The following is a 14155-nucleotide window of genomic DNA, read 5'->3' on the forward strand; positions in this document are numbered from 1 at the left end:
CAACTGGGCAAAATCTGTAGAACATGAAAGATTTGATGATCCAAATCTATGTTGAAGGTTGATGTTGTGCTGCTTTTGGTTAAGAGCTTAGTCTAGGGAGTTTAGAATACTTGTAAAGATCATTCCTAGTCCTTTGCACAAGCTGGTTCAATCCATTTTAAAAGATAAAAGTGTTTTTCCTAAGTAAAGAGAAAAACAACCGGTTGAAACCACGATATAATCGGTTGTTTGTCACTTAGCTTGACTGAAGGTTTTCAAAACTGTTTTTGACTTGGTTAACTAACTGCTTAACTAATTCAACCAGTTAAAAAGACATTTCAATCGGTTGATTGTCACATTTCATAACAGCTTTTCAAAAATAAAAAAATGTGCTTTATTCTGGATCCATGTATGCTCAAGTTTGTTAAAAGCATTTGGTTTTCAAACTTTTTCACCTGTTGCAGAAATTCAACCGATTGTTTTTTCGAAGCAACCGATTGTTTCAGCTCTGGTCAAATCTGTTTTTGATTCAATGTGCTTTGAGTTGATTTTCTATTCAAACCCAGTGACAAGTGTGGTCAACAATGCTTTAATTACATCCTTGAATGCAAATTCCCTCTGCAATAGATGTTCTTTATGGAATATATTCTTCTAAATCTTTGAAATTAAAGTTGCTTTTAAGTTTGGTCAAATCAGCATGTGCTTTCTGTTAGGTCTGACAGGAACTGCTTTATGGTTCTGATTTGATTCCTTTTTTCAGTTTTGAATACAACCCAATAAATGCCAACTTTGACTAACTATTCTGGTTATATATGTGAGGCCATTAGTTGCTATTATTCACCAAGAACAATATGTTTTTCTTCTCTCTGCACTAAGTTTGTTTTTGTAGTGTGCTCTCATCTTTCTCTTCCTGAACCATGGCATCAACACCTCCATCCTCTAAAAGAATGAAGACAAGGGAAGTAAGAAGTGGTGGAAAACTAGAGGGCTGATTTTCAGGAGAATCAGAATTGATAGACAAGTACCTACATGCAAGTAGTAGGAAGATTGTTAACACTCCGAAACTTGTCTCTTTCACCCGGATGAAGAAACAGAATTTGACTGTGGTGAGAAGTCTTCTAAAGGAGCAAAGGCTGAAGAGATTCCTTGAGCTTTCTGGAAACATCTATCCTGATTTGGTGAAGGTATTCTACACAAACCTTCAATTCAACGGTGACACTCTCAACTCTCGTGTAGAGGGGGTGGATATTGTAATCACCAATTATGTGTGAGCTGCCATAACTGGGCAGAAGTTTTCTGGAGTAAGAATAAACAAAGGTAATCTTGGAGTGATAGAAGAATTCAATAAAATGCAATTCTACAAGAATTGTCTCAAGAATCCTCTCTCAAAGGTGAGAAATTTTTTTATGGGAGGATTGAAGCTTGATGAAAGGCTCATTGCCTTCATTGTGTCTTGGATTATCACACCAAAGGGGAGCAATCATTCTACTCTCTCTGAAGAAGACTTGCTGTTAATCTACTTCATCATGAACAAAGTGAGGCTCAACTGGATTCACATCATCAAAGACCATATGCAAAAGGCTATAAGGTTAAGTGACTTCCACTATCCCTAATCCATTTTGATTTCTAAATTTCTACATTATTTTGAAGTAGATATTGAAGAAGAACTGGCTGAGATTATAAAGCATTCAAGTGAGATCAATAGTGATTCCCTAAGCAAAATGGGGTTTACCAAGATTGGTGGGAGATGGGTAAGTGGGACTCATGATGAAGAAACTGAAGCTGCAGCAAACCTGGAGGAACCTGTTGCCGAGACTCATGGAGTTGATCCAAGTACTGATCACATGGGAGAAAGGATGACTTCAATGTCTCCTTTTGAGAGGCTCATGGTAAACCGAATGGATAGCTTTGCTGAAAACCAGAGAAATCTTCATGAGCTGTGTGAATCAAGGTTTCATCATATTGATTCAAGGTTCCAAACCTTGGATGAACATATTGAAGAGGTTAAGAATCAACTCCTTGACCTACAATATGGAAGGAATGACCGAAGCAAGCCTAGGGCCTTCATTTAAATTGATGGTTTACTTTTCTGAACAATCTTTTTTCCTCTTTTATGTTGTTTTTTTTTTATCCTTCTATCTTTCTATTTGTGAAGACAAATAGGAGGAGAATTGAGCTTTTGGGTTGTAATGTTCTAATATATGCACCTATTTCTGTTTTGCACAGTTGATTGAACATTGTTATAACTGGTTTTTTTATTTAGTATGAAACTCTTATACAAATTTTAACTGGTTATTCATGCAAAATAACCGATTCTTTTTTTGTGTTGCGCCTATGCATGATTGATTGGTTTCTCACATTGATTTGGCTGATGTTCCTCACTTGAAATCACCTAGTGGAAACTAGTTTGTGGTGCCTGATTAACTGGAATAGATTATCCTGTATTTCTATGGTTGCTTGTGAATACAGGTTAAGCAAGATTCTAAACAAGAACATTCCAAAAAGTATCCCAAGGATTTGTCTCCATCAAATAGGGGGAGATTGTAAAACATGGAAGCTTTGATGATCCAAATCTGTGTTGAAGGTTGATGTTGTGCTGCTTTTGGTTAAGAGCTTAGTCTAGGGTGTTTAGAATACTTGTAAAGATCATTCCTAATCCTTTGCACAAGCTGGTTCAATCCATTTTAAAAGATAAAAGTGTTTTTCTAAGTAAGAAGAAAAACAACCGGTTGAAACCACGATATAATCGGTTGTTTGTCACTTAGCTTGGCTGAAGGTTTTCAAAACTGTTTCTGACTTGGTTAACTAACTGTCTAACCAATTCAATCGGTTAAAAGTACATTTCAACCGGTTGATTGTCACATTTCATAACAACTTTTGAAAAACCTGTTGGATCTGTTTTCAGTTGGATTTAAACTGTTTTGGCTCATGATTGACTGCCTAGAACAACTAGTTTTAAGAGTTATAAATATGGTTTCTCTTTGGATTTCAAAAACAACAAATACAACAACAAGAAAGTGAGATTGAAACTATTTTTGAGAAGAGATTCATTTCAAAGTTTTGCAAGATTGCTAAGTAGTTGTGCATTGGTTCAAGGTCTGATCTTAGGAGCTCTGTGATTCTTGTAAATCCAGGTGTATTCTATTCCTTTCTAATTCTTGTAAAAGTTTCTTTTGCTGTAATTGTGAAGTGTGAAAACCTGTAAGGTTATAGGGTGTTCTGACTAAGGTTGTGTAAAGGAAAAGAGGGTGAGTGGGTCTTGTGATATCAAGATCACCTATTTGTGGCTTTGAGGTTGTGTAATCTGTGATTGATTACTAATGGAAACCCAGTGGTTGATCTGGGAACTGGATGTAGCTCAGGGTTGAGTGAACCAGTATAAATTGGTTGTGTAATCTCTATCTCTTTCACTCCTTATAAACTATTTGATTTAATTTTGTTTTTGCTGCTGCCATAAACAACCGATTAAAATGAAGTTTCAATCGATTGCAACTCTGCAAATAGTTTCAATTACATTGTTTGATTGTCTTCCTTGATTACTTCTTCTGTGATTGTTGTTAAAACTTCATTCTTATCCAATCTTTTCAAAAATCTTTTGACAAACAATTCACCCCCCCCCCTCTTGTTTAAGCCATTAATTCTAACAAATTCAAAGATTACAATTCAGAAATATAAGACAATCCTATTCTACACTTTGAGATGATCCAAAAGCTCTTTGAAATCTTGAAAACTGATTTTGATTGATCACTCTTTGATGTAGACCAAGGAGAGAGGACGCTTGAGGCCCAAGCCGAACAAACCCAAGCCCAATCTTAGGCCCAAGCCCAACCCATGTTTGCTTCATCTATCATGCTTCAGAGGATTACTAGAAGCAGGGCACAAACATTAGGAAATGAGCATCAATTAATATCTCTTTTTGTAATATCATTAGAGTAGATTTAAAATAGAATATAAAAAGGGAAGTAGGAATAGGAGAATAGGACTTATGAGTAGTAGTAGAAAAGACACATTTTGTTTGGAGCGACATTTCAAATGCCTTTTCATTTTCCTCGTCTGCCTTGATGTATGACCGACCCTCTACACTATATATAGAGTTGTTTGGCTCTTGTAAAGACACATTGAAATTTGAAGTAAAGTTACTCTTCTCAAATTGAGAGATTTTGTGAGACTTGTTCTCCTTTTCATAGTCTCATCTTGTGAGTCTTGGGAGCTCTCAAGTGGCGGCATTCTTCACTCATCTTGGAGTCTTTTCACCTTCCAAGTGGCGTGAATCACTTCCCTTGCTCCAACCACATAAGTGTTTCGTCCTTTCATATTCTTTTTCCATTTCTATTCCATATCAAATTCTAAACACATGTTTGTTCTTTTGTTATTGATTTTAATCGGTAGAATGTTGTTATTTCTTGATTCTATTCGGTTCATATGCTTCCTTTCTTAATTCTAATTGGTTCATTATCCTTTAATTGTGTTTCTATTCGGTTTAATGTTGTTGTTTCATAAGTTCATTCGGTTCATTGTTCTTGTTTTCTATTTCTAATCAGTTCAATCTTCTTGTTATTATTTTTAATTGGTTAGTTTGTTCTTGTTCTTTTGTTCATAATTGCTTAAGAATCTTGATCCTAATTAAAAAAGTGCCAACTAATGAATCATCTCCTAATCAACTCACATCACTCTTTCTTAGTTAATGATCAGGAGCGTAAAATAACCTTTTTATACTTCAATCAGATGGTCAAAACATTTAATTCAAGAACCAACAGTTGTTTGAATCATTTAAAACAGATTGGTACAGCTTAACAAAATTATGTTAAGGTTTTCAGAAAAACAACCAATTGAATTCTAGAAACAATCCGTTGAATTGGTTTGACAACAAAGTCAAGCTTTTCAAATCCTTTTCAAAATCCACTAAGTGTAAAACAACCGGTTGAATCAACATTTCAACAGGTTGAATTTTCACACTCTTTAGAAAACACATCCTTTTCAAAAGGATCGAGATTCAATTAACCTTGGATCATCATAAAGAGTGGATTAACAATTCAAAGACTACTAGACACACATAGAAAACCAGCAGCAAAGGTCTTCAAGCATTCCTCTTAGATTTGGAGACATCAAAGCACCTTGTTCAACAGTTTTTCCCTTGTATGTGAGAACTTCCTTATTTGTCTTTTCCGTAATTCATTAATGAAAATTTAGCTTCAACTCAAAAGACCAATACTCCACAATTGAATTCACCTTAAGAGGCTAACAAGTAACATCAACAAATCTCAATTTAAATTGCTAAACTCAAATGGATTAATATTTAAAAACTCCAAAGAGTAAGTTTAAGGACTCAAGCTAAGAAATTAAAAGTAGGCACTGAAATTTGGAAACCTAAAGAAAAACACTAGAGTAGATGAATAAAACAAAAAAATACTAAAAGTGGTTATGGCATCACTGATTCAAGAATTTATTTAACTTTTTTTAGATTGAATTTTTCTCCCATAGTTTTACCATATATTGTTGACATAATAGGTAATTTTCTCACAAAATTTCAGCTCAAAATATACACTAAATCAAATGCAGTAAATCAAAACCCGAGAGCAATTTTTTACACTTCTTTCAAACTTTTTCAATCCTGGCATCTAGGATTTGAACATTTATCATTTTTTTGTAGTGCGAATTTGGATGTGCCTTTTTAATAGGAGATCATCAACATATGAAGTTCTCACATATAAATTTTCACACCATTTGAACGCGTATATAACTTGCAATAAAATTTCTAGCCAGTACCAAAAAGTAGCAAACAACAAAAAGAAAGAAACCTGTGGAATTGAAAGAAGATTATGATAACCCAAGACATATTGGAGACCTAATTCTAAAGATTTTGTTAATGGTCTAATAAGAACCTAAGATACTCAAATCCATAAATGAAAATGCATGCAAAGAGCCAAAAACAAATCATATTACACAATACTTTGTGGTAATACTTTGTGGTAGACTCACAAAATCAAGAAACTAAAATGAAACAAAATACTACTAAAAGTTTATGACATATATGGAATTCAAATGATTTGGACAACATGGATTAGATTTAGAAATCAAATTAAAAATATCAAAACAGATATTGAACCAAATAAAAATGAAACAAGATTGAACAAAAACAAAATCAAACATATATAGTAGCATAAGTATGAAACCTAAAACACATATTTGGATGATTCAAGATAAAATGGATGATGTAAACCAATTAGAAACACAAAATAAACACAATGTATTTAGTGAAATGACCTAAACATATTCGAGACATGTAAAACATAATGAAGACAACATGGAAAAATTAAGAAGAAAATAAAGGGGAAGAACACTTAATTTGGACCAAAACCTTGTTCTATATACCAAATGATACAAATCCAATCTTGAATCCTTACTTGTTTTGGTGTTTCTAATGTTGTGTGGATTCAATGGAGACAATGTGGAAGCTGGATGAAGGTAGAATTCAAATTAGAAATATGAATTTGAGGTGTGGAAATAGAGATTAGTAAGAGGCGAGACCAACTTCTAAAGAGTTCTAGGTTAGACACAAAAATTGGTGGTAACATACAATGAATTTGAGTAAAGTGAGACAACATTTGGTCATAACTTTCTTACTCAATTCAAGTTACATTTACAAGAGGCCTAACACACTTATTTACAATGCTAAGAACAACCAAGGTGCAATTTTTAACCCTAAAAACACTCCACTCCCATGGTGACAAATGTCTTCTTCTCATTGGAGTAAATCCTCTCAAATTAGAGGATGAAAAGTGACCCTTCTTCATTGGTGGAAATCCTCGGGATGACATGTGGCTTTCATGCCTTCCTAGTCACTCCATGCTTTCTATTTGCACTCTGGACATTTGTTTGTGCACCCTAGACGATCTAGATTGCATTAGATCCAAGGAGGTTCAATTATAACTTTAGATAAACTCTATTTTTCTATTTAGATCTATCTAATTGACCCAATATATGATTCATAAAAATTAGTAAAAAAAACAAACAAATTTTCAAATACTAGAAAAAGTTATGCTACATTCCAACTTATATTCATATTGATTGGACTATTCTAAGATGTCATATAATTTTGGATTAGAAAGTAGAAAGAAGTCACAAAAATATAAAATAAATTCAGGCCATTGCACTTTAGAAATGTAGGAGGATGAATCAATTAACCTATAAAAAAAGTTTTTTCATACACTTCAAATATTCCAATCTTAAATTAGAGTACACAATTTTCAAGAAATCTTGGTGTATGAAATAATAATTTAAAATTATTAAAAAATTAATTTAATTACACTAAAATATAAATTAATAATTTATAACTACATATAATTTAATTACTAATATTAATAATAGTTAACATTTTCAATTCATAAATTTATCAGGAATAAAAAAATATCTATTAATTAATTAATTTTATATTTTTATATAAATTTCTGAAGTAAATATTTGAATAAATATTTAGACATTGGAGTTATTGGGTTTTTTGATCTGAATTCATTGAGGGATAAAAAACAAAATTCAAGTTGCAGTCCTAAGGCCTTTATTGGCTCTTGCTATGGTGGTCAAATCTTACCTAATCATATCATATCATAATCATATTATAATCATGTCACTGCTTCTAAGTTATCTTAAATAAAAATTAATATAGAGGATTTTATTTTAATATATTTTGATTAGCTATGCTGATTATATCATAAACCTAGAAGATTCTATTTGTTTTGATTTCCTTCACTAATTTGTGTGGTAACAGAGCTTCAACAGCCCATAGACTGAAAGTGTTCAAAGAAAAGTAGCAAGCCACAATCTTTCTTATTTTTTATTATTCAAATCAAAATATGAATTTATTATTAGTAGTAGTAGATTATGCACCTTTTCTATTTTATTTTTTGTTATAAGATTTTCAAAGAATGAGAGATGTTAAATATAGTAATTAAATGGAAAGTTAGCTAAATTAAATGTGTGAATTTATACACTTTCATTTATTTTCTAAGGGAAATATATCTGATAAAAAAATGATCTTTTGTTTCTTTCACCTCATTCTATTTTTTCATTTTAAAATAATTTAAATAAATTATTTGTCAATTTAAATTAGAAAAAGTATTACTTACTTTTCAATAATAATCTCCAATAATACACTAATAAGTTATACATATAACTATACAGAATTAATGAATGCATTTTATGATAAATTTTGGTAGAATTAATTATTTACTTAAATGCAACTCAAATAATATAATGTAAACTATTTATTACTAATTCAAATTACACTTATTTAGATGTCTTAAATATTTAAGATTAAAATCTCATAAGTACTTCACATTAATATTATGATAATTAAAAAACTTAGACGTAAATATTTTTGTATTATTAATTAATTAAAAGTTATTTCATAAAATTTTTAAATTATTATTATAAAAAATAATAAGCTTATATATTTTGTGTTTATACGATAATGTAACAATACTTAGCATATATATTTTAATTTTTTTAAAATAATTATATGTTTTAATAATATTTTGTGAAAATAAACGGAAAAATATATGTATGTTTGTTAAAGTAGTATGGATTGGAAATATAAAAAATAGGAAGACTTTTTTAATAATTTTGAATTAATATTTGAGAGAAGAAATTGTGATTGATAATGAGTAATTAAAATTTTCATAATTTTTTTAAAAATTCATCTGTTTAGGTATAAATCTTTTAAAAATATTTCATTCATAAGTAAAGATGTATCTTTGTAGTTAATATTGAAAGACTAATTTTTCAGAAATTATTTATATGAAAATTTTAATCGGTATGAGTTAGCACATGACCGATTTGGTATTTAGGATTTGGTATTTATTGTTATTCTTATAATTTTCTACTCTCTTCTCAACTGTCTCGCCGTGTTCATCTCGCGTGCATAGCAGTCAGAAAAACACACTGCGAGAAAGAACAGAAGAATCAGAGAGGAAAGGAAAAACCCCTTTTGACCATTGCGCCTCCGTTTTCATTCTCCCCATTGATTCTGCCAACAAAGCCTTTTTTTGTTATTTCTTCTCTTCGTCTTGTGATCATTCCTCTTCTCTGGGGTACGGTTCTGTTTGTGATCAACCCCAAAACTCCGATCTTTTTTCCGTTCCCGATTCGGATTCGGATAGTTCGTCTCTTTTTCTAGGGTGTCTTCTCTTTTAGCCAAAGTTTTGGTTTTGCATGATGAGGAAGTTTTAAAGGGGATAAATTCTATGTGGGTTTCGCTCATATTGGCCAATCAATGTTCACTGTATCATCAGTGTGGTTATGAAGTAATATGGAAGTGCTCCTTGCGCATATAACCCATCAACGACAACATCAAGGACAATAACATGTCGTTTTACATTGGTCGTGAGACTTCTAAGGTTGCTTATTTGTTTCCCCCTCTTGGTATTGTTTTTTCCTTATTTGTGTTCTTGTATTAATTTTTATTTGGTATTTGGTGTGCGTTTGTGTAGCTATGGAAGAGAATTTGTGCAGAGACAACTACGGAGATCAACCTCCTTGCTGAGAATTGGAAGTACCTTCTCGCTGGTCTTGTTTTTCAGGTTTTTATTCCTATTTTGGTCAACCTTAAGCAGGGATTGAGTGTAGTTGCTCAAGTTGTGGTTTCCCTTTTGTGTAGAAGGTTCCTTTTCTTTTCCTTTGATGAGGATAGGAAAATAAATTTTGTAAGTGTTTTACGTTTGTTTGATTTGAACTCTACTTTCATGCTACATGGGCTTCAGTTGTTCACGTTGTCTGTCGGCATGATTAGTGGTACACTTGCTTGCTTTTGTTTATTTTATTTGTTTCTGGTTAAGAATGAATGAATGAGGTATATAATACTATCACTTGTTTTAATCAATGAAGCTTATTTTGTCAGCGATAATAAAGTGTCAGAGTTGATGGCTCAGTGTTTTAATGAGGGAATGCAGGAACTTGTAATTGCTTGAAGCATCTTTTGTCATATTCTGCAACTATGATTATTTTGATTTAGATGATCAGTTATTTGTACCCTCTCAAGAACAAATTTACTTATCCTCACTTCTCTGTGACACTCTGGATTCTGGGAAGATGGTCAAATGTTTCATTTCCATCATTGGAAAAATTTAGTAATTTGCAGTAGTTGTTGAGGTTAGATATATTGAGTGCATGTTTAAAAAAAATTCAGCTTTTCCATAAATGATTCCAATTTTATTGAAAGCCAAATAAATAAGCGGTTGTGTCCATTTTTTTAACTTTTTAATGCGATGTTAGGGACCAAAATTGACTCTGATAGTTATCCACATATGCACCGAGGAACAATGCTATGAGAAAGAAAAAAAATGACCAATTTTTGTAAAGTATATGTTTGTATGTTTCTATCCTTGTCTATGTTATGTATGCATAAAGTGTAACAGTGTAGTACTTTGATTTCCTTGGTTTCTTGACATACTATTTGTTTCAATATCTGATGTCAGAATTTAACTGTTCCTCTACAGTATGTACACGGTTTGGCTGCCCGAGGAGTTCATTATTTACATAAGCCTGCCCCTACTCTACAAGATGTTGGATTCTTCCTTCTTCCGGTTTGTAATTGTCATGTCATTCTTTCACTCTCTTACTTGGAGAATCTTGTATAGAGAATAGTGGGAATGCTCATGTAAGTTTTAATCTTGGGGCTGTTACAGGAGCTTGGGCAAGACAAAGCTTACATAAGTGAAACATTGTTTTCCCTTATCTTTTTATCCTTTGTCTTGGTATGAATTCCCCTTTCCCTCTCATTGTTTCAGTTTCATATATTAACTGTATGACTGTGTTTTGTCAGCATTGAGCTTTATATGCCCACCATTTTAATATCTGGTTGGTGGCTCTTGTGATAGTTTATATTTTACCTACCTATGACATCGTCATAATTGATTAAGAGTTAAGGACAATTCTATATTTTACTAAGAACTTTATGTATTTTTTATGATAAAATGATAATTCTCAAGGTAAATATGCCTTGATCATGAATATGTGTTATACTGCCACCTCTTGGTGTTTCCTTGAAGTCAGAATACTAAATTATTAAGCCTCTTATATAAATTGTTTACCACTGTGGCTTTGAGAGGCTTGAAAAGTTACTCTTGAGGTGTTTGTACTATCTGTTGAGTTGAGAATGATTTGTTGGAAAATAAAAGGAATGACGAATAAAATAAAATAAAATATATTGTTTCTTATTTTGGTTCGAAGTTTTGTCTAAAGAGGTTTAGTACCAATTTCAGTGAAGGATTACTTTACTCGATTATATTGGTTTTATTCCTGTTAAATATTTACTTGAAATTTTCTGCTACTGCAAGATTTGACATAAATAGTATAACATTTCCCTATTTCAGTTCTTATTTTCCTTTTGGCTAGTATGACTTATTTTTGTGAATTTCTCATTTCAACTAGTTTTATATTCTTTTATTTATTTTTGGTCTGAAGTTTGAAAAATATTCTTTGATGTGTGATTTTGCAGTGGACATTTCATCCTTTCATATTCAAGAGCAGAAAGATCTACACAGTTGTCATATGGTGCAGGGTTTTAGCATTCTTAGTTGTTAGTTCTGATCACACTTCTCATATTTATTAAACTATTGTTTAATCTTTTAGGAATATTAATTGCATCGATGAGTTCTTAGCATGATAGATAGATGAATTAGGACGAGTCAACAGTATAAATGCAGACTGGCCACATGTGTAATGTTGATTATTATGTGATGTCATCATGCCTTGGTTTACTCCTCTTATACTATTAGCATAGTATATTTTTGGTCATTTAAATGTTTCAGATATAGTTAAGTACTATTTTATATATATTAATGCGTTAGTTTTCTCCCTTGATCTAACCTTTGCATATTGTGTACCGCAGGCTTCTCAAGTTCTCCGCATAATAACATTTTATTCTACACAACTTCCTGGTCCAAACTACCACTGCCGTGAGGTATAATTGTTTGAGAATGTGTTTGGAAAATATGCCACAAGTGATTAAGGATTACTTCTCTTAGCTTTTGTGAATAGCATATATGTGCAACATCTTTTATACATTTCTTTTTCATAGATTCTTATAATTTTAGTCTACTTGACTATCATGCAGGGGTCTAATCTTGCCACATTACCTCATCCAGATAGTGTCTTTGAAGTGCTCTTCATCAATTGTTAGTATACATTATTGTATTGGAGTTGTTTATATTTGATTTTTCTGTGTTTGTTTCTGACACTCATTTCAATTATTTTGTGCAGTTCCGCATGGCGTGGTCTATGGATGTGGTGATTTGATATTCTCATCGCACATGATCTTTACTCTTGTCTTTGTGCTCACATATCAGAAATATGGCACTCGAAGGTTAAATTGGCTTATAAATGTTTTCTATTTTGTTTTTGTTGAAGAATTAAGTATGTCAAAAGATTTTACAGCAGTAAGTTTTGTTTGGCTAATTTATTACGAGAAATGCTGTAACATTTTTTAACACCCCCTCTATTATTGTTTGGAATGACAAAATATGTAGGTCACACACCGTATTTACTGAATCTCACTGTAATTTTCAATAAATTTTAATGAACAAGAAAATATATTAGAAAGAGTGTTGGTGACACTCATTTATTTTCAGTCTTTCATGTTGCATGTTTTGTTATGTCTATTTACATTCTGATTGGTTGAAATTGATCAACCACTAGGTCAATAAAGCAGCTTGGGTGGTTGCTTGCTGTGGTTCAGAGTCTTTTGATAGTAGCATCACGCAAACATTACACGGTGGACGTAGTGGTTGCCTGGTAAGGAGCATATTTTGCTGTATAACGTGAACACTGTGGCCTTTGTCCCTTTTGAGTTTTTATCTTTTTGTCCATGGCTGGCAGGTACACTGTTAATTTGGTGGTATTTTTTATTGACAAGAAATTGCCAGGTTAGCAAACATTTGTCACACGTATATAATTACATAGGTGTTGTCTTTTACTTAGCTGCAATTTGTTATTGTTCTGACTTAGTTATTCTGCAGAATTACCAGACAGGTCAATTGCAGCTGCAACGTTGCTACCGTTGAGCATCAAAGACAAAGATGGCAGGACCAAAGAAGAGAATCCCAAGCTATTAAATGGGAATTCTGGAGACCCCGTAGATTGGGTATTTTGAATATACTTGTCCTTTCCTTTGTTCCTTTAATGTAATGTCTTTGTCTTTGATTTGGACATAACATGGTTGTTTTGATTTGCTCAGAGACAGAGAACTCAAGTGAATGGCAAGATCATGGAAGATGGCAATACACTCCATGTAGACTCTGCCATGAATGGTGCATAGATATAGGAGCCTCTCCTGTACAAATTGGATCCACTTCAAGATTGCTGATGGAAAGCTGCAGCCTTCAATTTGAAGGATTTGTTGTCCGAACATTCAGTTGTTTATTCAAAATCAGTAGCCTGATTTGTACTTGTGAAATTGAATCTGAGTTGTGCATTTCAACATTTTTGCAGCTCAGATCCCATGTCATGGTTAAATTATCTATACACACCATCAGCATGTGCCATAGGAAATTTTCCATTCCCTCTTTTACATCATTGTTCCCACATGCATAATGCTGTACAGTCTTTTGGTTGTTAAATCTCCTTGCATTCACATGGTAACTAGCCTAATGATAAGCTCAATGTGATAGGCCGTGTCATGTCAAAGTAATGGAAACTCTAATTCCTAGACCAACTTTGCCTCGTTAAAGTAAGATGCAATGTTTCTTTCTACACTTTTATTTATTTAGTCTTTGAACTTGTTGAGAAGAGAAGGGGTTGAAAGTGGAAATTACCCTTTATTTGGGGTTCATTATCTCTGAAATGATTACTTTGGTTATCATAAAAAGGAACTAACACAAGCGTGACAAGTGACATAGAACTAGCACATGATTGCTTTGACAGTGCATGTGCTCTTTTACGCATAACAATGCTTTCGTGTCCGTTGTCCCATTCATTGCCCCTCGTCTGCAAACTCTATTTGGATGTTTTGGGTACCCTTATTTTCAAATACTTTCCCCTTCTCAACACAAACTCATTGTCACATGCTTCATCTACTTGTCACATGGCTCATCCTCTACACAGCTTAACGTGTTTTCTGGCATTTTCCTTTGTCGAAGCACTAGGTCTAATAGAAAGGGGGCATTGTGTTCCTCAACATTATTGC

At 32.6% G+C, this 14155-nt stretch overlaps 1 protein-coding gene across 2 annotated transcripts; it reads left to right on the forward strand.

Annotated features, from left to right (window-relative positions):
• Positions 1-8797: 8797 nt before the first annotated feature.
• On the forward strand, positions 8798-13521 carry LOC137818664 (phosphatidylinositol:ceramide inositolphosphotransferase 1-like). 2 transcript variants are annotated; one of them, XM_068622217.1, is made up of 12 exons: positions 8798-9371; positions 9465-9554; positions 10470-10556; positions 10659-10727; positions 11471-11551; positions 11864-11935; positions 12089-12149; positions 12235-12337; positions 12670-12765; positions 12850-12896; positions 12990-13114; positions 13208-13521. In XM_068622217.1, exons 1-12 carry the CDS (start codon positions 9339-9341, stop codon positions 13286-13288), a joined length of 945 nt encoding a protein of 314 aa, XP_068478318.1. In that variant the 5' UTR covers positions 8798-9338; the 3' UTR covers positions 13289-13521. The 2 variants fall into 2 exon arrangements, with proteins under 2 accessions (XP_068478318.1, XP_068478319.1); XM_068622218.1 differs by lacking the exon at positions 10659-10727 and having other exon boundaries at positions 8847-9371.
• The last annotated feature ends 634 nt before the right edge of the window (positions 13522-14155 follow it).

Source organism: Phaseolus vulgaris, chromosome 10 (assembly GCF_000499845.2).
Source record: "Phaseolus vulgaris cultivar G19833 chromosome 10, P. vulgaris v2.0, whole genome shotgun sequence".
NCBI lineage: Eukaryota > Viridiplantae > Streptophyta > Magnoliopsida > Fabales > Fabaceae > Phaseolus > Phaseolus vulgaris.

What these genes read in the sequence shown, in the direction of transcription:
- LOC137818664 (XM_068622217.1), top strand. Translation starts at nt 9,339, where the DNA reads ATGTCGTTTTACATTGGTCGTGAGACTTCTAAG. An exon ending in GGGTTTTAGCATTCTTAGTT is followed by an intron (nt 11,552 to 11,863) that starts GTTAGTTCTGAT and finishes TGTGTACCGCAG; the next exon opens with GCTTCTCAAGTTCTCCGCAT. An exon ending in TGAAGTGCTCTTCATCAATT is followed by an intron (nt 12,150 to 12,234) that starts GTTAGTATACAT and finishes TATTTTGTGCAG; the next exon opens with TTCCGCATGGCGTGGTCTAT.